General features: G+C 34.6%; 1 protein-coding gene across 1 annotated transcript in view; it reads right to left on the reverse strand.

Moving 5' to 3' along the window:
* The window catches only part of LOC133202545 (ATP-dependent RNA helicase SUV3 homolog, mitochondrial-like), a gene marked incomplete at its 5' end in the record, with an annotated part of 108,634 nt that overhangs the window by 24,686 nt on the left and 58,109 nt on the right, over positions 1-25,839 (reverse strand). The window contains one exon of the mRNA XM_061338382.1: positions 24,106-24,285. Within this exon, the coding sequence (XP_061194366.1) occupies positions 24,106-24,285 (180 nt within the window). The remainder of the gene's footprint in view (positions 1-24,105; positions 24,286-25,839) is intronic.

Here is a 25,839-nt window from a genome sequence, read left to right on the forward strand (position 1 = left end):
TTATTTGATCTCAAGAAAAAGGGGCTGACCCCTCAAATTAGGGGCTCAGAGGGGCCAAAAGTCTTTCATCTATAATTCTTTAACGATCAATAATTTGTAATACATTACTGAAGCAAAGATCCTTATCTTAACGATTTACAACAATATCTGATAAGATTCTGATCATATGTTACGTAATAAGGGGTCACAAGGGGCCAGAATGCTAAATCTTTGAGGCTTTATATCTCGAAAAGGGGGAATATTTTGATAAGCAATACTGAACAAAAGATAGTCAGAATAATGTTCTAAACAATATGAACCCTTTCAGTTTTTGTCAAACGGCCCCATTAAGGACTTGGAGGGGTGTCCCCTAAATATTTCCATTCAGCATATCTCCATAACGAAAAGAAATCTCTGAATAGTTGTTGAACAAAAAGTCTTCAAAATCACAAGATCTTTTATTTGATCTCAAGAAAAAGGGGCTGACCCCTCAAATTAGGGGCTCAGAGGGGCCAAAAGTCTTTCATCTATAATTCTTTAACGATCAATAATTTGTAATACATTACTGAAGCAAAGATCCTTATCTTAACGATTTACAACAATATCTGATAAGATTCTGATCATATGTTACGTAATAAGGGGTCACAAGGGGCCAGAATGCTAAATCTTTGACGCTTTATATCTCGAAAAGGGGGAATATTTTGATAAGCAATACTGAACAAAAGATAGTCAGAATAATGTTCTAAACAATATGAACCCTTTCAGTTTTTGTCAAACGGCCCCATTAAGGACTTGGAGGGGTGGCCCCTAAATATTTCCATTCAGCATATCTCCATAACGAAAAGAAATCTCTGAATAGTTGTTGAACAAAAAGTCTCCAAAATCACAAGATCTTTTATTTGATCTCAAGAAAAAGGGGCTGACCCCTCAAATAAGGGGCTCAGAGGGGCCAAAAGTCTTTCATCTATAACTTTATAACGATCAATAATTTGTAATACATTACTGAAGCAAAGATCCTTATTTTAACGATTTACAACAATATCCGATAAGATTCTGATCATATGTTACGTAATAAGGGGTCACAAGGGGCCAGAATGCTAAATCTTTGAGGCTTTATATCTCGAAAAGGGAGAATATTTTGATAAGCAATACTGAGCAAAAGATGGTCAGAATAATGTTCTAAACGATATGCACCCTTTCAATTTTTGTCAAACGGCCCCATTAAGGACTTGGAGGGGTGGCCCCTAAATATTTCCATTCAGCATATCACCATAACGAAAAGAAATCTCTGAATAGTTGTTGAACAAAAAGTCTTCAAAATCACAAGATCTTTTATTTGATCTCAAGAAAAAGGGGCTGACCCCTCAAATTAGGGACTCAGAGGGGCCAAAAGTCTTTCATCTATAACTCTATAACGATCAATAATTTGTAATACATTACTGAAGCAAAGATCCTTATTTTAACGATTTACAACAATATCTGATAAGATTCTGATCATATGTTACGTAATAAGGGGTCACAAGGGGCCAGAATGCTAAATCTTTGAGGCTTTATATCTCGAAAAGGGGGAATATTTTGATAAGCAATACTGAACAAAAGTTGGTCAAAATAATGTTCTAAACAATATGAACCCTTTCAGTTTTTGTCAAACGGCCCCATTAAGGACTTGGATGGGTGTCCCCTAAATATTTCCATTCAGCATATCTCCACAACAAAAAGAAATCTCTGAATATTTCTTGAACAAAACGTTTTCAAAATCACAAGACCTTTCAATTGATATCAAGAAAAAAGGGGCTGACCCCTCAAACTAGGGGCTGAGAGGGACCAAAAGCATGTCATCTATAGCTTTTTTAATAATGTTATATAAATCAAAAGAATGGAATCTAATTAGGGAAGTCTATATATTATTATCTTTTAACAAAGATCATAGTCAAAATTGTATCTCATCTTATCGAAAAATCGGACGGAAGACCTACTCGTTGCTCGCAACGAGATCTCATCTAGTTATTATTATTATTCTTACCGATTTTGTGCACGCAAGTTCTCAGTAACGTCTTGGCCGATTTTCATGAAACTTTCAGATCTGATAGGTATTGATCTGAACCTTATTGGAAATTTTTTTCGTTGATGACGTCACTTTCCATCTCGAGATATTTAGGATTTTCTGATTTTCAGAGGGTCGGCTTGTCCTGGAAACTCCTCCGAAACGACTTAAGATATTGAGTCACGATTTTCAGTGAAGGTAGGGGAAGGTTTGTAGATTTGCAGGCAGGTGTCCAAATCTCTCTAGCGCAAAAGGCGCCGAAGCTCGGTAGGGCTCAAAAAATGTCTCAGAAACATCTCACAAAATTTTACACCTTTTCTTTTATATCTTTACACATGTTAAAAAATTGTTAAAACATATAAAAGAAAAGATGTGCAGAATGATACGACCTTTCATTTGATATCAAGAAAAAGGGGCTGACCCCTCAAATTAGGGGCTGAGCAGGGCCAAAAGTCTTCCATCTTTAACTCTTTAACGATCAGTAATTTGTAATACATTACTGAAGCAAAGATGTTTATCTTAACGATTTACAACAATATATGATAAGATTCTGATCATATGTTACGTAATAAAGGGTCAAAAGGGGCCAGAATACTAAATCTTTGATGCTTTATATCTCGAAAAGGGAGAATATTTTGATAAGCAATACTGAACAAAAAAAGATCAGAATAATGTACTTAACAATATGCACCCTTTCAATTTTTTTCAAACGGCCCCATAAAGGACTTGGAGGGGTGGCCCCTAAATATTTTCATTCAGCATATCTCCATAACGAAAAGAAATCTCTGAATAGTTGTTGAACAAAAAGTCTTCAAAATCACCAGACCTTTCATTTGATATCAAGAAAAAGGAGCTGACCCTTCAAATTAGGGGCTCAGAGGGGGCCAAAAATCTTTCATTTTTAACTTTTTAACGATCAATAATTTGTAATACATTACTGAAGCAAAGATGTTTATCTTAACGATTTACAACAATATATGATAAGATTCTGATCATATGTTACATAATAAAGGGTCAAAAGGGGCCAGAATACTAAATCTTTGATGCTTTATATCTCGAAAAGGGAGAATATTTTGATAAGCAATACTGAACAAAAAAAGATCAGAATAATGTACTTAACAATATGCACCCTTTCAATTTTTCTCAAACGGCCCCATAAAGGACTTGGAGGGGTGGCCCCTAAATATTTTCATTCAGCATATCTCCATAACGAAAAGAAATCTCTGAATAGTTGTTGAACAAAAAGTCTTCAAAATCACCAGACCTTTCATTTGATATCAAGAAAAAGGAGCTGACCCTTCAAATTAGGGGCTCAGAGGGGGCCAAAAATCTTTCATTTTTAACTTTTTAACGATCAATAATTTGTAATACATTACTGAAGCAAAGATGTTTATCTTAACGATTTACAACAATATATGATAAGATTTTGATCATATGTTACGTAATAAAGGGTCAAAAGGGGCCAGAATACTAAATCTTTGAGGCTTTATATCTCGAAAAGGGGGAATATTTTGATAAGCAATACTGAACAAAAGATGGTCAGAATAATGTTCTAAACAATATGCACCCTTTCAAATTTTGTCAAACGACCCCATTAAGGACTTCGAGGGGTGGCCCCTAAATAATTCCATTCAGCATATCTCCACAACGAAAAGAAATCTCTGAATAGTTGTTGAACAAAAAGTCTTCAAAATCACAAGACCTTTCATTTGATATCAAGAAAAAGGAGCTGACCCTTCAAATTAGGGGCTCAGAGGGGCCAAAAGTCTTTCATTTTTAACTCTTTAACGATCAGTAATTTGCAATACATTACTGAAGCAAAGTTGTTTATCTTAACGATTTACAACAATATGTGATAAGATTCTGATCATATGTTACGTAATAAAGGGTCAAAAGGGGCCAGAATACTAAATCTTTGACGCTTTATATCTCGAAAAGGGGGAATATTTTGATAAGCAATACTGAACAAAAGATAGTCAGAATAATGTTCTTTACAATATACACTCTTTCTATCTTTGTCAAACGGCCCCATTAAGGATTTGGAGGGGTGGCCCCTAAATATTTCCATTCAACATATCTCCACAACGAAAGGAAATCTCTGAATAGTTGTTAAACAAAAAGTCTTCAAAATCACAAGACCTTTTATTTGATATCAAGAAAAAGGGGCTGACCCCTCAAACTAGGGGCTCAGAGGGGCCAGAAGCCTGTCATCTATAGCTCTGATAATGTTATAAAAATCAAAAGAATGAAATCTAATTAGAGAAGTCTATATATTATTATCTTTTAACAAAGTTCATAGTCAAAATCATATCTCATCTTATCGAAAAATCGGACGGAAGACCTACTCGTTGCTCGCAACGAGATCTCATCTAGTTATTATTATTAAGGTCTTCCGTTTCAGTCGGAAGACCTTATAGTGATTGTACTGTTTATTATTATTATTATTATTATTTTTTTCCCATTTTTTGTCCAAGCGATTTCTCAGAGATGCCTCGATGGATTACCTTGAAATTTTCAGGGATTATGACAAATAAAATAAACTAAAAACATTTTGAAGGATTTTGCAAAATTCACTTCCGGTCGTCAGATATGTCCGATTTCCGTTTTTTCAAAAGAGATCATGTCCGGACGATTTCTCAGAAACGGTAAAAGATTAAGACCTCAAACTTTCAGGGATTATAGATCATGACAAGTACGTTTGTGGAACATGTTTAAATCCATCAGCCGTCACTTCCGGTCCTCACAGGAAGTGATCAAAGAAATCGAAAATTTCAACTTTTCTTTTTTTTAATTAAATCTTGCATCACTTTATTGCATCTGTTTTGCAGTTTCGAAATATGTTGGTCTCACCGGAAACAGAAACGTCAATTTCCGGTTATAAGCGAAAAACTACATAATTTGAGTATTTTACTTTCCCATAAATATCGTTTATAGAAGAAGCATTTGATATGATTTTTAGATATGTTATTTAGACTGCAAATGTCTAGGTTAACGTCAAAGATCTTAGTAAAATTCACTTCCGGTCGCGTGTTCTACTGTCCGCAAATTCAGAACTTGTCAAAGTGAGATCTCAGAAACGGTAATAGACTAAGACACCAAACTTATATGAGTAATAGAACTTAATGAGTAGGCAAAACCATTTGGGTAAATAGCGTCAGCCGTCACTTCCGGTCGTTACAGGAAGTGATCAAAGAAATCAAAAATTTAAACTTTTCTCCCTTGAAATAAAACTTACATCATATAATTGAATCTCTTTCACAGTTTCTATATATGTTGGTCTCACTGGAAACAAAAAACGACAACTTCCGGTTATAAGAGAGAAACTATGTGATTGGGATTTTAAACTTTCCAAAAAATATCACTTATTGATAAAGTTTTTGAATGATTTTTACATATGTTATTGAGACTAAATTGTCTAGTTTAAAGTCAACCATCCTAGGAAAATGCACTTCCGGTCGTGTGTTTTTCTGTCCTCAAATTGGGATTTTGTTCACCTAATTGCTGAAAAACAGTACATGACTGAAGCCTAAAACTTTCAGAACTGATAGTCAGTCACCAGTTTAACTACATCATGTAAAAATCGTACGTTGTCGTCACTTCCGGTCGTGACAGGAAGCGATGAAAAAAGTGAATTTTTAGAGTTTTTTTTCTTTTTACTTTTCTTTTTACAGAAATGTTTGGCTAATGCAGATGTTAGATAGACCATGACCATGCAAATTATTTTCATCGGAAGTGCCAACCAATAAAACGGAAGTTGTCTCAAACATGAGTAGTTTTTCATGGAAACTTTTAGGGATGATCAGTTGTGAATAATTTAGGTGTAGAATGAACATTTTATTCGTTTGGACACTTTCGTTCATGACGAAGTACATAAAGAAAACATGTACAGAAAAGTAATTCCGTTTGTTTTTATCTGTATTTACATATCTTTGGAAGCCTTGAGATAACTTTTGTGAATTATTTAGAGTAAATTTATTGAGATGATTGTGTTGTTTTTTTTTTCGAAGAAGTCAAGAAAACGGAAGACCTGTTATTGCCTAGGCAATAAGTATCTAGTTATTATTATTTTTCTTCCTGGGTACTTTTTTGTCCGTGAGTGATCTCCGAAACTATACATCCGATTGAGTTGAAACCTTTTTAGGGTTAATAGGAATGTAATGTAGATTTGCGGAACAAAGGTCATTTTGCACGCACGTGCATGGACGTGCGTGCGCGTGCAATGAGTAAAATGACCAATATACTTGATAATGCCATAACTTTTATATCTTTTGATGAAATACTTTGATACTCAGAATATAAGAATATATTAATAGTGTAGACAAGATGACATGGTCAGAATGCACATGCATGCACGTGCGCGCATGCGCATTGATTAAAATAACAAATACAATTGATATAGACTTAACTTGTACATTTTTTGATGAATTGCTTTGACACTCAGAATATAAATATATATTAGAAGTGTAGACAAGAAGACTTGATCAGCGCACACATGCATGCACGTGTGTGCACGCGCGTGCGCGTGCAATGAGTAAAATGACAAATATACTTGATATAGCCATAACTTTCAACTCTTTTGATGAAATGCTTTGATACTCAGGATATCAGGATATATTAATAGTGTAGACAAGACGACATGGTCAAAATGCACATTCATGCACGTGTGCGCATGCGCAATGATTGAAATAACCTATACGAATGATATAGACTTAACTTGTATATTTTTAGATGAATTGCTTTGAAACTCAGAATATAAGTATATATTAGAAGTGTAGACGAGATGACATGATCAGCGCGCACATGCATGCATTTGCATGCACGTGCGTGCGCGTGCAATGAGTAAAATCACCAATATACTTGATATAGCCATAACTTTTACATTTTTTGATGTTATGCTTTGATACTCAGAATATATAGACATATTATAAATGTAGACAAGTCGACATTGTCAACATGCATAGGCATGCACGTGCGCGCGCATGCAATGCTAAAATGACCAATATACTTGATATAGCTGTAACTTTTATACTTTTTGATGAAATGAATTGATACCCGAAATATGTAGATATATTTATAGTGTTGACGAGATGACACGGTCATCGTGGACATGCATGCACGTGCGCGCTCATGCAATGCGTAAAATGACAGATATACTTAATATAGCCGAATTTTTTTTCTTTTAATGAAATTTGAATATAAAGATGTATTAAAAGTGTAGACAAGTTGACATGGTCATTTTGTACATGCATGCCTGTGCGAGCGTGTGTAATGCGTAAAAAAAACCCAATATACTTGATTGCCTTATTTAATGAAGCTTACAGGGAATAAGACACCAAAAGGAAGTTGGGGAGCGTTTGGGGAACATCTGTAATGGTCCCCGTTACAATTAATACTAGTTTTACTATGTCTTTTGACTGTTTGAATTTCTAATATCTATTGACGAGAAAATATTAGAAATATATATATATTTATTTTCGGAAAGAAAAAAAAAGATCAAGAGATCTTATCGATAATCAGTTAATAAAAGAGTTGTTGGAGGCAGATTCAATGCCATAAAATTTGCAAAGTTTATTATGATTCCAATTAAAAAAAAAAAATAATAATAATAATAATAAGCCATTGCCTAATTATCTCAAACACAAAAACTACTGAACGAATGCTAATTTATCAAAGTTATAATTAAAAAGACTGTGACGGACAAAAGTTAACAATATATTTCATTCGTAATTGAAAATTCTATCGTGCCTTGAATGAAATTTACCCTTTAAAAAGTGTAAGAAAAAAGGTACTAAAATACACATGCATGGAATATTAGGATTTTCTTGCAAATTCAGTGGGCTTAATTTAGGTCAGTCTTCTCCTGCGTGTGTTCACAAATTAAATTTCGTATTGGGCAATGACTAGAGCAATAAGCAGGGTCAGTGCATATTAAGATTACGTATGAGAAATAGCATCATCACAAACCACGGCCACAATATACGATCTTCTCCCATTCTGAAGAGAGCTATATGCCGACTCTGAACCGTGGCTTGAGACAATGGAGAAATAGAGGCTGACAAATATTTTGTTTTTCTGTTCTTTTTTTTTTTTCTTTTCGAACAGAATATATCGAACAAAGAAGTAAGACTTCTGTACAATTCCTGAAGTCTTTCAAGCTTTTAGAAATAAGCTAGTTGATTACAGCCAGGGAATTTGGCAAAGATGGGAATCCAAGGATAAAGTCTATTTCATTACCTTTCAGCATATGATTTATGTAGCACAATCTACAGTACATAGCCAAAAGTGATTCATCATTTCCCTTTTTACCATATACTTTATGAAAAGTAAGTTTTTGTTAAAAATATTGTGGGTTCAATTCTACTCAAAATTTCAAAAACTTTTCCAATAAGTTACGAAAAATATTTTCTTGGGGGGGGGGGGGGGGGGGTTGCAAAATTTGATAACTGATCACTGAGTACAGATTTGAAATTATAAAGTAAAAATTTCTAACTTGAAAACACCACAATTTCATTACACATTTTTGTAAAACATGCATCTTAGAATAGAAATGTTCGGTCACTACATGAGTATATTAGGAACCTTGATTCCCTTATGATTTAACATTTAGGGTAAACTGGGTTTGACACTTATTAAGCATTAATTTATGGGGAAAAATACTAAAACATCCCAAAATCCATTATTTAATATATAATTTCAATCTGTCCATCATCCTTAAATATGTTTTCATTTTCAAATTTGCATTTATGACTGTACACCACAATAGAACATATAGAAAAAAACACCTGAAATGATCGAAGTTTCATTTCTGGCATTTCAGGATAGTTTGTTTTTTATTCAATCCTTATTTTATAATAAACCTAATGTAGAAAACTTCATGCAATAAATTCTCATTATACTACCGTATGGAAATATAAATTTACTTATTAAAAACATGTATCGTGAAAAATTGCAATAAACTTCCATAATTTCCATCGTATCATTTTACAGATTCTTATAATATTTTATCTCATTGAATGCCAGTCGCCATGAGGCACAGTGGTTAGCGTTTGCTCTAGAGTCTTGAACATGAAGGAGTCGATCCATACATAGCGGGTTCGAATCCCACTGCAGGACGTGGAGGCAGTTAAACTGAGGTCCTGTGTTGCAGTAAGTGCTGGTCAGAAAAAGATCCCTCACAACTCAATGGCCTAGAGTGCTGAATATAGATCTGAATTTGCAGCCCATCAAAGGCAATAGTGAAGTCTCAATATGAGTGAAAAATTCTAGAGAGGGAAGTTAAACAAACAAAATCATTCATGCCACCATCTATCAGTAGTCACAGTACTTTGATTATTAGGGCTGTCACGGTTCCAAAATTTTTCGGGTCAGGTCGGTTCTGTAAATTTTTGGTTCGGTTTCGGGTTTTTCGGTTCGGTTATTTACATCTATTTTAAACCTTAATTTCATGAATTTAATTTGAAAAATCTTTATTTATTACATTAAATTTACATTGAAAACGAGTCTTAACCATGCGAACCTCTAGACATCGGTGTGTAGAACTACTTGGCCTACTATTAGCCACAACCTGACCATTCCTGCTCATTTTGATAATTATCTAATACTTCGGTGACAAGTGTTTTGTCATGGAATGAAGTAGATTTCAGTTGTGATGTTTATTTATCACTGTTATCATCATCATTCCTTTGATTTCGACGCCATTTTTTGTATTGAACAGACTCTAATATATAAACCAGACCCGAACCGAAATCCAGAAAAATGGAACCGAAACTGAACTGAACAACTTGGACTGCGGTTCTCAGTTATTTCGGGTACTCGTGACAGCCCTACTTTTTATGCTATTCACATTCATCACCTATTCATGCTACTCACATCCATCACGTTACTCACATTAATGACATCTATTTGTCATCAATTACCTGTTTATGCTTCTCATATCCATAACCTGTTTATGCTACTCACATCAATTACAGTTAAACTTGGTTATAGCAAAGTTCTGGGGACCTGTGAATTTACTTGTCTATTCTGTAATTCGTTAAAGATGTAAAATGAATTTATCATGAAATATACAGCAAATTAGCAATATATATGTTTTTCCTCAAGTACAACTACCACATATGTCCAGAGAAAAATTAAATTAAAAACTTAATTACCTTGTGTACAAAAGTTTTCAGATGAATTGAATTTCAGATATAAATATAATGAAGTAGCCAATTACAGGTTGTTTCAAGTTCAGGGTCACTTGTATGTATTTTATGTCATATTGTTTACATTAAATCACAAACTGGTCATAAAGATAAAGAATTGGTCTCTCTGCCTTTAATTGATAACAAAATTTTGAAAATTAACATTAACAGAGCATGTGACATACGAAAAGTTATAAAATACATGAATTGTTTGCACTTTGTTGACAGGCTACTTGGTTTTTGTTCACTCCAGCATGGCTGATATAAAAGTTGTAGGTTAACAATAACAGCTGCATGGTATAATAGCACATGTACTCGGTTTTATCTCAGAAATCATTCATAAAGATCATTGCTCAAATAAATTTGCATGTACACTGATTAATAATTACAAGTTATGCAGAAGTTAAAAAATCTGGGAAAAATATCCTTGCTTATTACAATGCAGAAGTTAAAAAAATCTGGGAAAAATATCCTTACTTATTACAACTTAATATTCTCTGTTTGCCTCCCAGATGTCCAGGAGCAGAGAAGATTTTCAAAGAAAGAATGCATTTTCACTAGAGAATCAACATAGCCCAGTCCTAACACCAGTCGTGAGCCCCTGGGACCAAGAAATTCACAACTTTGGAAGAGACACCCTTGAGTATCAAAACATGCACTAAGTATGTTTGCTAAATACCTATGGACACAGAGAAGAAAATTTTTAAACCATGCCATTAGTTTATCTGCTAAAAACCTTGGAGCAGAGAGGAAGATTTTCAAAGAAATAATGCATTTTCACTAGGGAATGAACACAGCCTTGCCTAACACCAGAGCCCCTGACCCAGGGATCAAGAAATTCACAACTTTGGTAGAGACACCCTTGTGTATCAATACATGCACTAAGTATGTTTGCTAAATACTCATGGGCAGAGAAGTTTTTCAAAGAAATTATGCACTTTTACTATGTATTCAAAAGAGCCCCACCCTTACAACAAAACTCCTGACCCAGAGGTTATGAATTTCAAAATTTTTGAAAGGGCATTCTTGCTCATCATAACCATGCCATTAGTTTATCTGCTAAAAACCTTGGAGCAGAGAGGAAGATTTTCAAAGAAATAATGCATTTTCACTAGAGAATGAACACAGCCCCAACCTAACACCAGAGCCCCTGACCCAGGGATCAAGAAATTCACAACTTTGGTAGAGACACCCTTGTGTATCAATACATGCTCAATACATGCACTAAGTATGTTTGCTAAATACTCATGGGCAGAGAAGATTTTCAAAGAAATTATGCACTTTTACTATGTATTCAAAAGAGCCCATCCTTACACCAAAACCCCTGACCCAGAGGATACGAATTTCAAAATTTTTACAAGAGGCCCAAGGGCCATGAATCGCTCTTCTGATAAACTGTCCAACCTATCACTTCTATTTGAAGCCTCTAAGTATCCTGTATATTTAGATATACCCTTGAAATTCCAATTCACATTCTGAGAACCCAAGATGATTCTAAGCCAACTAGTACCAGAGAGTTGGTCAGGTGACCTACTTATAACTTGTCATTCTCTGAGGACCCATCAACTAAGTTTGATGATTCTAAGCAAATTAATACCTAAAATATTTTTTAAAATTATAACCATAAAATTTTATAAGTAGGTCAAAGTGACCTACTTTTCAGTTGTTGTACTCCAAGGACCCAAAATGCATCAACTGACAAAATTTGATGATTCTAAGCCAATTAATACCCAAAATATTTAATTAAAGCCATAAATTTTCAAAAGTAGGTCAGGGTGACCTACTTTTAAGTCAACCTACTCCGAGGACTCAAGATGCATCAACTGAAAAATTTTGATGATTCTAAGCCTAATAGTACCCGAAAATATTAAATACAGCCACAAAATTTTAAAAGTAGGTCACTGTGACCTACTTTTCAGTTGTCGTACTCCAAGGACCCAAGATGCATCAACTGACAAAGTTTGATGATTCTAAGCCAATAAGTACTTGAAATATTTTATTAAACCTATAAATTTTCAAAAGTAGGTCACGGTGACCTACTTTTCAGTTGACCTACTCCGAAGACCCAAGATGCATCAACTGACAAAGTTTGATGATTCTAAGCCAATTAGTACCCAAAATATTTAATTAAAGCCATAAATTTTCAAAAGTAGGTCACGGTGACCTACTTTTCAGTCGACCTACTCCGAAAACCCACGATGCATCAACTGACCAAGTTTGATGATTCTAAGCCAATAAGTACCTGAAATATTTAATTAAAGCCATAAATTTTCAAAAGTAGGTCACAGTGACCTACTTTTCAGTCGACCTACTCTGAAGACCCAAGATGCATCAACTGACAAAGTTTGATGATTCTAAGCCAATAAGTACCTGAAATATTTAATAAAAGCCATAAATTTTCAAAAGTAGGTCATGGTGACCTACTTTTAAGTCGACGTTTTTCGAGGACCCAAGATGCATCAACTTACAAAGTTTTATGATCATAGGCTTTAAAATGTCCAAATTATGCCTCAAAAACACTTTGAAATCGAATGCCTGCAAAGTTCAAAAAGTAGGTCACTGTGACCTACTTTTTAATAAATATGTTTTATGGACCCAAGATGCATCATCTTACAAGATTTTATGATTCTAAACCTCTCGGTATTCGAATTAATGAGCTTAATTGTTTTGAAAAAGATTAGCCATAAAATTCAAAAAGTAGGTCAAGGTGACCTACTTTTTAGTTGATGTACTTCGAGGACCCAAGATGCATCAACTGACAAAGTTTGATGATCATAGGCCTTAAATTGTTCAAAATATGCCTCTAAATCATTTTGAAAAAGAATGGCCGCAAAATTTAAAAAGTAGGTCACCATGACCTACTTTTGAGTCAACATGATATGAGGTCCTTAGCTGCATCAACTGACAATATTTGATGATCCTAGTCCTTATAGTAAGCAAAATATCAACATTTTAATAAATGTAATTTTTGGTCAACTTTGAAGTGACCTTGAGGCCACGCCCTTTGCCCCAGGGTAAATCCCCGTGCAAATTTTAATCTACACTATATCCTCATCCTTTTGTGTAAGTTTGGTGATAATCTGCCCAGTGGTTCTTGAGAAGAAGATTTGTTAGCAACCAGTACTTTTGTTTCTATTTTCCTAATTATCTCCCCTTGTTAAAGGGTCACAACCCTAGTTTTAGTATAAAAGGGAGTCCTTGGGCCAAAGATACCCTGTGGCAAATTTGACAATAATTGGCCAAGGGGTTCTTTAGTTATGGCCAAGATTCTAAAAAGTTTACGCACACCGCACAAATGGCCATAGCATTAGCTCTTTGAGCCTTTGGCTCAGAAGAGCTAAAAAGGGCATTCTTGCTCATCATAACCATGCAATTAGTTTTCTGCTAAAAACCTTGGAGCAGAGAGGAAGATTCTGAAAGAAATAATGCACTTTCATTATATATTCAACCCCCCCCCCCCCCCACCCTAACTCCTGGCCCTGGCAGATCAAATTAATATCAAACTTAAACCTGAATACAGAAGTAAGGCACATTATGCAAACCTATCTCTATTTTCAAGGTCAAAGCATTAAAATTAAATAAATAACTATTTTTGCATGCTCAGATAAATTTAAAAAAATCTATCTAGGTACAAATTACATTAGAAAGACATAAACGTGCATGTACTTGATTGTGATATTTCGATATACAATCGTACATTAAAACCCAAACGATGTACATAGCATACGTACTTTCGAAAAATTGGAATACATTAAGCATGAAGAATTTTACTGAAGTAATTTTCCTTTGAAAATAAGCCATATTGTCTTTTCACTTATGTTTTACATTAAAATAAATACACATAAGGTAGTGGCAAGGGCCTGGAACAGGTTCGTAGCAACGGTTTCAAAAGTGGGACCCTCCCCCCCCCCCCAAAAAAATAATCTGACAAGCCAAAAAAAAAAAAAAAACAACCCTAAACAATCAAAAAGTGCCGGTTGCAGGGGGGGGGGGGGCAACTTCCTAATTTAATGTGACCAAAAAAACTTCATTAACTGTCCAAGTCAAAAAGCTAATAAACTGTTCAAGTCGTGGAATTTGCCAGTGCTCGACCTTACAGCGACAAAAAGGGGGGGGGGGGGGCAAAAAGCATCCGAGAAGGAAATTTGATATAGCAAAATACTACACTCAGAAAAAGTGGAGGGCTGGGGCCCCCTGGCCCTATCGTATTCTACGGACCTGTGGAAAATTTGACAATTATGAAATCATATATTATTAAAATATGGATAAGAGATTTTTGAAAATTTATCAGTTGTGTTGAATTTATAATTTCATAACAGAATAATCAATTTTAACTGAATTAGAATTCTTGGCATTCAAGCTGATACATGTATTACACTTTAGACATACAGTATAACATTGATATCGATATAATTTACAAAGTCCATGTAAAAAATACGCATATACAACATTTCCATTATCACACGCATTCTCAATAAAGGTTTGCAAAAGCTTAATTAGTTTTTAATCAGTTTATTGTAATTCATATTGCAGGCAAGCAATCTAGTATTTTTATAAATATGAAATATTTTCATTTAATACACATGTATTTCCAGTCGGGATCTAATTTATTTAAATCAGCAAAGGTATAAATTTCAATACCACCATCTTTTTCTTTTAAATCTAGTAATTCTGTTTCAATTTCTATTAAGAATCTGATCATATAATATTTCTTTTATAGATGCAGAATGTTTCTTGAAGATTTCATCTAGATTTAAAGATATTAACAAGTCATGATTTTCATATCCATAAATACTTTTAGATAAGTAAAATTTCTTCTTCTTGATATGTTTTATGAGTATAATGCATTAAATGACAGCATTTCTCATTTACAAAAAAAAAAAATTTAAACGTTATTGACCACTTCCTTTTCAAATGCATGTAATACAGTGTGTTTATCTGTTCATAAATCGATCAAAAGACAATCTCAAACAAAATTTGTCAGAGAAAAGTATGATAGACTGTAAATTAATTAAAAACAAGAGGCCCATGGGCCTTGAATCGCTCTTCTGATAAACTGTACAACCTATCACTTCTATCTGAAGCCTCAAAGTATCCTGTATATTTACATAAAACCTTGAAATTCCAATTCACACTCTGAGAACCCAAGATGATTAGTACCTGAGAGTTGGTCATGGTGACCTTCTTATCACTTGTCATTCTCTGAGAACCCATCAACTAAGTTTGATGATTCTAAGCCAATTAATACCTAAAATATTTTTTAAAATTATAATCATAAAATTTTATAAGTAGGTCAAAGTGACCTACTTTTCAATTGTTTTACTCCAAGGACCCAAGATGCATCAACTGACAAAGTTTGATGATTCTAAGCCAATGAGTACCTGTAATATTTAATTAAAGCCATAAATTTTCAAAAGTAGGTCACCGTGACCTACTTTTCAGTTGCTGTACTCCGAGGACCAAAGATACATCGACTGACAAAGTTTGATGATTCTGGCCAATAAGTACCCAAATATTTAATTACAGCCATAAATTTTCAAAAGTAGGTCACAGTGACCTACTTTTCAGTCAACCTACTCCGAGGACCAAAGATGCATCAACTGACAAATTTTGACGATTCTAAGCCAAATAATTCCTGAAAATATTAAATACAGCCATAAAATTTCAAAAGTAGGTCACCGTGACCTACTTTTCAGTTGTTGTACTCCGAGGACCCAAGACGCATCAACTGACAAAGTTTAATGATTCTAAGCCAATTAGTACCCAAAATATTTGATTAAAGCCATAAATTTTCAAAAGTAGGTCACCGTGACCTACTTTTTAGTTGTTGTACTCCGAGGACCCATGACGCCTAAACAGACAAAGTTTTATGATTCTAAGCCAATTAGTACCCGAAATATTTTATTAAAGCCATAAATTTTCCGAAAGTACGTCACGGTGACCTACTTTTTAGTCGACCTACTCCGAAGACCCATGACGCATCAACTGACAAAGTTTGATGATTCTAAGCCAATTAGTACCCGAAATATTTAATTAAAGCCATAAATTTTCAAAAGTAGGTCACGGTGACCTACTTTTTAGTCGATCTACTCTGAAGACCCAAGATGCATCAACTGACAAAGTTTGATGATTCTAAGCCAATTAGTACCCGAAATATTTAATTAAAGCCATAAATTTTCAAAAGTAGGTCACGGTGACCTACTTTTTAGTAGATCTACTCCGAAGACCCAAGATGCATCAACTGACAAAGTTTGATGATTCTTAGCCAATTAGTACCCGAAATATTTAATTATCGCCATAAATTTTCAAAAGTAGGTCACTGTGACCTACTTTTTAGTCGACCTACTCTGAAGACCCAAGATGCATCAACTGACAAAGTTTGATGATTCTAAGCCAATTAGTACCCGAAATATTTAATTATAGACATATAAATTGAAAAGTAGGTCATGGTGACCTACTTTTCAGTTGACCTTTTTTGAGGACCCAAGATGCATCAACTTACAAAGTTTTATGATCATAGGACTTAAAATGTCCAAATTATGCCTCTAAAATGCTTTGAAATCGAATGCTTGCAAAGTTCAAAAAGTAGGTCACTGTGACCTACTTTTTAATAAATATGTTTTATGGCCCCAAGATGCATCATCTTACAAGATTTAATGATTCTAAGCCTCCCCGTATTCGAATTAATGACCTTAATTGTTTTAAAAAAGATTAGCCATAAAATTCAAAAAGTAGGTCAAGGTGACCTACTTTTTAGTTGACGTACTTTGAGGACCCAAGATGCATCAACTGACAAAGTTTGATGATCATAGGCCTTAAATTGTTCAAAATATGCCTCTAAATCATTTTGAAAAAGAATGGCTGCAAAATTTAAAAAGTAGGTCACCGTGACCTACTTTTGAGTCAACATGATATGAGGTCCTTAGATGCACCAACTGACAAGATTTGATGATCCTAGTCCTTATAGTAAGCAAAATATCAACATTTTAATAAAATGTAATTTTTGGTCAACTTTGAAGTGACCTTGAGACCACGCCCTTTGCCCCAGGGTAAATCCCCGTGCAAATTTTAATCTACAACATATCCTCATCCTTTTGTGTAAGTTTGGTGATAATCTGCCCAGTGGTTCTTGAGAAGAAGATTTTTTAGCAACCAGTACTTTTGTTTCTATTTTCCTAATTATCTCCCCTTGTTAAAGGGTCACAACCCCAGTTTTAGTACAAAAGGGAGCCCTTGGGCCAAGGATACCCTGTGACAAATTTGACAATAATTGGCCAAGGGGTTCTTGAGTTATGGCCCATATTCTAAAAAGTTTACGCACACCGCACAAATGGCCATAGCATTAGCTCTTTGAGCCTTTGGCTCAGAAGAGCTAACAAGTACTTACAATTGTATTTAAAAAAAAAATGATAGACCCATCTGCATTACGACCAGGCGTAAGCTTAGTCTGGATTAAGTCAGTGACTAAACCCCAAAATCGGACTAAGTAGCGTTTCACAAAAAGGCGCAGACTGAGTCAAGACTAAAGTTAAGCTTAAATCTACACCTGCTTACGAGTAGGCGTAAGTTCTTAGTCTGTTCACAACTTGAAAAAAGTGGCAAGTGTTTTGATCATAAAGAGATAAATGAGTAATTATTTTGTACGTATATGATATGATACCTTTTCATGTACATACATGATATGTGAAAAATCATGAAATATACAATTATTATGTAGGTAAAATCCAGCGAGGATGCAGACTTTTTTCCGTAAAAAGGTTTGATGAGCTAAAAATTCTACTGAGAAACCTAACAGTTGAGACAATTACTCTAAGAAGCCTCATAAACAATTAGAATATGCATACAAAATTGCTTCTCAAGAAGCTGAAAAGAGTAGTGCACGATACAAATATAACTATGACACAAGAGCAAGACAATCAAAAATACAGGTCGGTGACCGTATTTTGGTAAGGAATGTTGGGTTGAAAGAGAAGAACAAACTGGCAGATAAGTGGGCCAGAGACACTTATATTGTAGTAATTCAACCCAACATTGACATTCCAGTTTACAGAGTTAAAAAAGAGTTTGGGTCAGAAAAGGTGAAATCATTGTATAGAAATATGTTATTACCGATTTCACATCTCCCCAGGGTAGCTGATACATAGCAAACCATTCCTAAGAGTAGGGCTACCCCTGCCCCTGAGCAAACCATTCCTAAGGATATGACTACCCCTGCCCCTGATCAAACCATTCCTAAGAGTAGTTATAGGACTATCCCTGCCCCTGAGCAGACCACCCCTATTCAGATCATTCCTGATCAAGGTTTTAAGACTACCCCTGATATGACACTCCCCAAGGTGAGTCCCACTTCTGATATTGTTGATAAATATATATTATTATAACAGTAACTTGGTCTGAAGAGCCGTATCACGTCAAGTTGAGAGGCGCAGATCATCAGATCAAACAAGACGTGAAGCGTGGAGTTTGATCTGATGATCTGCGCCTGTCAACGAGACGTGATACTACTCTTCAGATCAAGTTACTGTTATAATAATAAATTTATTATATACCCCTCTACAATTAGAAAATGTAATAAAAGAAAACTTTTATGAGCAATTATATATCTTTAATCCATTAAACAAAGCATTTTTTCAAGGAACTTTATTATACGCAATAAAAAAAACGTCACGTATACTGTACGTGTACTACATCATCAGTGTCAGAGAGTGGTGACATGGATTCAGAAAACCACAGAGTGGTGATCCGGAAAGTCAGATCACGATGCCACGCGATTGCGTAAATTCAACAGTAAAATTGAGTGATACACAGTTGGGTATATAATAAATTGTCTGACTCATCAACTTCTGATTCAGAATCATCAGATAGTTCCCAGGTATATGTGATTCCTCAGAGGAGGGTAAGGCCTGGCATTATTCGTTTGAAAATGCCTAGTACAATAAAGGGTTCTCATGATTTTCAGGACACTATGTCTACATCTGATCTCAGTGCTGCATTTACAGGTAATTCATTTTTGAATTGTAATGCAACATTTAGTAATACTAGTTCCTTTGTAAAAAGTCCAGCTGTCATTGTACACCCGTGTAGATCAACCAGACAGGTAAGACCCCCAGACAAGTATGGCGAGTGGGTTTCACATCAGATTAATCCAGTGGTCTATTTTGTGTGAGTAACTTTTCCATTGTTCAGGGGAGAATGTCACATGAAATGATAGTCTTCATTTTGGTTTTTATGACGATTCATTTGTATATAGGAATCAGTATATTTTTGTGATTTATTACCGTTAATCTGATATTTATAAAATGTCAGGAGCCATTTTCCCAAGCAGGGGAGAATGTCACAGATGTTATGTTTTAATTTGTACATAAAATTGGCGCGCATTGCCAATCAAACGTGTTTGCTGCATTTGTTTGTGTCATGTGTCTAGTGTGAATGTATTGGGAGATCATGTGACATTGTTTATTTGTTTCCGATTAGGTGACCTAATGTGACCTTACTGCTGACCAATAAACGACGTTTTTATCTTATTAATATGCATGTTTTAATTTCTGCACCTAGTATATACGCACAGTACCCACCAATTCTCGACTCCCACGCTTTTTGCCTTTACGGTAGAAGACTGTATTTGAAACATATTAGTATTCTTTAAAGTATTACTTGGAGTTAATTTAACTGGATTCCTGGTAAGCTTTCTGTTTACCTTTATTATAATTATTATATAAATGTATTTTATAATTTACTTTTATTAATTAATCCCGACAGCAAACAATCATATATGTGTTGTTAATGTCTGATGTTAAATGTAAAGTATTTGTCTTGTGTGTATTGTGCTGTGAGAGTGTGTTTAATTTACGCTTTGTAGGTTTTTTGTTCTAAGCACAGTGAATAAATATAGTTTGTGCCGAATCCAGTGTCAGATTGTTATCCTACAAAAGACCTGGTGACATAAGTGTTTAAAAAATAGCTGATTATATAGAGGCACAAATGTAAAGGATGACACCATATAGCGGGTATTTTTAGCGGGGTGCTAACTTTGGCTTACATATATTTTAGGGGTTTTGCAGTAAGCCGCTAAATTTTTAATTGAATTTCAAACTTAAATTTACACTACCTTAGGATATTTCCATATCAATTTTACTAATCATGGCTTTGCTGTTCATGAGCAGAAGAATTTTAAAGATTTTTTTCCTATGTAAAACTCTGATCATTCATTGTGGCCCCACCCTAAATTTGAACACATTTAAATCTACAGTACCTGAGGATGCTTCCATAATAATATGACTAATCGTGGCTTTGCTGTTCTTGAGCAGAAGACTTTTCAAGATGATTCCTATATATTCTTATGTAAAACATTGACCCCCGAGTTAACGATTGGAATGATTATTAAGACTGCTCTGTCTGAGGGTAAATCACACAATACTTAAATTTTCTCTTATCTAGAGACAGGGACTAGGTAAGGTACTACTTGAACAGTGTTTCTCCCTTTAGATTTCTATTGATAGATAAGTACCGGGTGTTGACCCTTACAAAAAAAAATACTATTATTTTACTATTAAAGTAAACTTTAGTTCTATTGTGATAACTTTGACACTTTGATTTACTATAGTGATAACTATGAAAACTTGGATTTACCATTGTGCTCACTATGACACTATTATTCATAGTGTCATATGAATCATGACTAATCATGACTTTGCTGTTCTCGAGGAGATTTTGAAAGGCATTTCCTATATATTCCTGTGTAAAACTTCGACCCCCTCATGTGGCCCTGCCCTACCCCCAAGGTTACATGAACAAACTTGAATCTAGAGTATGTAATGAAGCTTTCACATAAGTTTGATATGATACTGGCAGACGTGCACACAGTTTAAAAAGGCGTCAGTCTTTTGAGTCTATAAGGGACACAGACTCAAAGAGTTTATCCACTGCCCCTCGATAATCCTCAGGGATATTAAACATATGTCATATGTGCAGTCTTCGGATTCCAGTTTTGGTGTAAAACTGATAGTTCATACAAAAATTTGAAAGAATGTAAAGTTTTTATATACATATTTAAAGATTTCTTATCCGATCCCATGTCTTCTATTTCAAAATGTTCTGTGAAAAACTGTAAAACCTGTGACATTTTGATAACTAACACTTTTTTCACTAGTAGTCTTACTGGACAGAGCCTCTAAACCAAAACTTGGGAAAATCTGAACTGCAAATCTTCTAATGTTGTCTACGGAACAGAATGTAATCTTTGTGTAGTTATTTATGTTGGTGAAACCAAGGGTTCACTTCATAAAAGAATATGGGGTCACAGATTTCAAATTAACAACAGGGGCCAGCAGCTTCTCTACAGGCACTTTAATTTACCTGATCATTCAATTTTGTTAATGAAAGTTAGAATTATAGAAAAGATTTACCATGATCATACAAACAGTCCATCAGTGAGTACACCTTTCCATAGACAACAAGAAGAATTTTGGATTAAGAAAATAGGGACGACCTTTCCCTATGGATGCAATGACAATGTCGATAGTGTTGGGAATGTGTAACAATGTGATGGGACTTTTCAACCATACACAGAGATGTAAACATAGTCATGGGCATCTTACAATAAACCTTTAATACACAATGTCTCTTTTGATTTGTTACTACATACAAATATACATTGACTGTTGCTTCCAAACTTTTTAATTACAAGAAAACTTTACAGGCCCTGATATTTAATATCTGAAACATAATCCTCCTTTGTGTTCATGTTCTTCTTCACCCTATAACTATAGTCCTTCTGGACACGTTATTACTGGTGACGTAAATATAGTTAATAATGAGGATCTTAGATCACTAACTTTAAAAGGTCCTAAATATAGGGAACCCGTCGTAATTTCATACATATTATGGATTCTGTAGAGGATTACGCTAGGCATTGGGTCAGACATGTAAAAAAAAAAACCTTGACACTTTGTCAGAATGGATTAAATGTATCAGATATATGTTAAAATCTCGCATCAAACGATTGAGGGGCCGTATGAAAACCATCTGTCCTTCTGTATTCAATAATTCAGAAGTGAAAAAAGAATTAGATAGACTACACGATCAGTACGTACTGGTCCCTGCTGAAAGCAGGTAACAACATTGTCTTTGTTTGTAAGGTCCATTATATAAATTGTATATTAGAGGAACTAGGATTTAATTCTACAAGTGGTAATCCAACTTACACCCATAGCTCCCTTTTTAAGGAGGAAATTCTTCAAAATCATATGTCAGTTTTGAACATTTTTAATATTCCCAGAAACCAAAACGAATTTGAATTACCATATCTATATTGGATTCTGAAACTTCATAAAAATCCTTTCAAAGATACATACCGGGTTCCAGTAAATGTTCTACCAAGCCTCTTTCTTTACTCCTCACTAAGATATTAACAGTAGTGAAGGAGAAACTTCAAGAGTACTGTGCAACAATATATTTGAGAAGTGGTGTAAATCAGATGTGGATACTAAAAAATTCCAAGGAACTTTTGGAACATTGGAACTCGTTAATTTACTTACCTTGTCATTGGTCATTTGCAAAATTACTTTGTTAAAAAACAATCTGATTGTACACACAAGTACTATGAAGTTGACATTAAAAGATGCTCGAGTTTCTGATTGACAATATCTATGTGGTTTTTCGAGACCAGGTCTTCCAACAATTTATTGGAATTCCCATGGGTGCCAATTGCACCCCGTTATTAGCAGACCTATTTTTGTATTCACATGAAGAAGAATTTGTTCAAAATCTTTTTTGCGTGAAAAGAAGAAAACACTTGCTGTAGCCTTCAACTCGACATTTAGATATATCGACGACATATTGTCAATTAACAATGGTTATTTCCATTCTTATGTCGACACAATATATCCCAGTGAGCTTGAGATACCACAGTGTCTGACACATCTGTTTCATATTCTAACAACAAAGCTTTATGATAAATGTGATGACTTTAACTTTCCAATCATCAACTTCCCTTACTTATGCAGCAATATACCCTTATCACCTGCATATGGAGTTTATATCTCTCAGTTGATTCGATATGCCAGAGCATGCTCTACATATGAACAATTTAAATGAGGTAAGTTATTGACAAACAAGTTGATGAAACAAGAATATCAGCAGTCTCATTTAAAGTCATCATTTCGTAAGTTCTATGACCTTGTGAGCAAATACAATCTTTCATTAAATCAAATGCTGACTGACTTTTATCATACTAATTGTTTGGCCATTATTTACACACTGAATTGTCGACAGATTTTTTTGTTATTTCCTGATCATGACAAGGAGCACAGGGCGGGTGTGACCAGTTGGCAGGGGATGCTCACTCCTCCATGGCATCTGATCCCACCTCCGATGTCTTAGAGGTCCGTGTTTGCTGTGCTCCTATTTTGTAATGTTTAATAGACATTTGAGCTCGAATACTTGATCTTTTCTTGCACAGTGGTTCTTGAGAAGAAGATTTTTAAAAGATGCCACAAAATTTTACGAATTCTTAATTATCTCCCCTTGAAAGATAGCACTTTCTGTGAACAAGCATAAATCCTTCACCCATGGATGCTTTGGGGCAAGTTTGGTTGAAATTGGCCCAGTGGTTCTTGAAAAGAAATCGAAAATGTGGAAAGTTTACAGAAAACACATGACAGATGGACACCGCCAGCCACTCTTTGATCAGAAAAGCTTACTTGAGCCTTTGGCTCAGGTGAGCTAAAAATCAGTATTCAATAATTTAACCTGTGATTTCTTAAAATTGTTTCATTTGATAAATTATGTGAAAATAGTTGCTTTAAAAGTGTAAGTAGGCTTAATTTTATTATGCTGCTTAAGTATTGTGCAACGAAAATCCAAGTCAGACGCCTTCAATTTTCAATTTACAGTACTTACCTTGGCAAACATTGTGCTGAGTAATGGTGAATTTACTGATACTGGAGCCATGCAGAATTGATACCGGACTCGCAAAGGAAGTTCAATATGGTCAATTGTGCATGCTAGTTCCTTAAAGCTCTGCATACCACAAAGAAAATACATATCCATGTTCACTGTTGTCATGTGAGCAAAAATATTCTGAAAATGTAAACGAGAAATCCATTTTAAATATACTCAAATACATACAATTTTTTTTAAAGATTCCAAGTTAGAATAAAACCAAGAGGTCAAGAGGCCTAGGAACACAGTAAAGCTCTTCTAATAATTTGCACAGCAAGCAAGAAACAAGAGTCCAATGCTCACCTGACTCATTGTGGCCCTGCTGTTCTTCATCAGCAGATATTCCATTTATCATAACACAAAATGTGGCCCCACCCTACCACTGGGGTCATTATTTGAACAAACTTGAATCTACACTATCTGAAGGTGCCTCCAAAAAAAGACAAATCATTGCTTTGTTGTTCTTGAGAAGATTTTTATAGATTTATCCTATATATTCCTATGTAAAACTTTGATTGCTCTTTTTTGTGGCCCCATCCTACCCCAGGGATCATGATATGAGCAAACTTGAACCTACACTACCTGAATAAGCTTCCTAAAAATTCTATTCCAATTTATGTCATTTGTTTGTTTTACAATACTACATCATACCATATTGAAGAAAAATGTGCATTGGACATTAGTGGTCTTACTAAGATCTTTTAAACTGTACTCTCAAGATGTATGGTTTTTGAGGCAGAGTTAAGCTAATTTTGATAAAGCCAATCATAGGTTAACATTTATAGAGCCTTAGATGCATCACTGGTTTGATCTGATGATCTTAAGTATTCCAGCCAAAAAGTTTTAAGAATGAGTAATGATAAAATTAAAACAAACTAATTCATAGACTTGTGTCCCCTGCTAAAAGAAAGAAGAAGAGGGTGAGAGAAGTGAAAAACTTTGTAGATGGAGAAAGAAAAAGAATTAACCTTGACCTTTCAGCTTTTGGTCTTAAAGTCAATGAGGGTCTTTTTAAGTTAAGGAAAATTTATGATCTTAGGTTTCATTGCAAAGGTTTACAGAGAATTAAAATTATCTCCTGAAATGTATGTATGCAATATATAAATTTCTGACCTTGGTCTTTGACCTTTTGACCTCAAAATCAGAAAGGGTCTTCTTTAGGCAATAGGGAGTTGTGACAAAATATTTCAATGTAAAATCTCAAAGGATTTTTAAGATATTGTCCAGAAACAAAGGTGTTACACACCGAGTACATGAATTTTTGACCTTGTCCTTTGGAAGTAAAAATCAATAGAAGTCTTCCTTAGGCAATAGGAAGTTGAGATACAAAATTGCATTGCAAAAGCCAAAAGGCTGTTTGAGATATCATCTGGGAAATGAAAATATTACATACAGACATAATAATGTATGAATTTATGACCTTCACCTTTATCTTTCGACCTCAGAATCAATTTCATTACAATCTTAAGGCTTTTTTGAGATATCGAAAAAAAAGTAACACAGAATGACAGACAGACAGATGGACAGACTGACTGAAAGAAGGATGGAAAGACAGACCCAAATTATCAGTGAAGGTGGGGGACAAAAAGTATGTCACAATGACCTAATTTTTGGGTTGATACTCCACTGGGTCCCAAGAAGTGGTACCCTACATACTGTAGTGCTCAAAATATGCAGGCTTATAGATTTTTA

This window comes from Saccostrea echinata, unplaced genomic scaffold, assembly GCF_033153115.1.
Source record: "Saccostrea echinata isolate AGI-Se365-2 ecotype Australia unplaced genomic scaffold, CSIRO_AGI_Sech_v1 ptg000047l, whole genome shotgun sequence".
Lineage (NCBI taxonomy): Eukaryota > Metazoa > Mollusca > Bivalvia > Ostreida > Ostreidae > Saccostrea > Saccostrea echinata.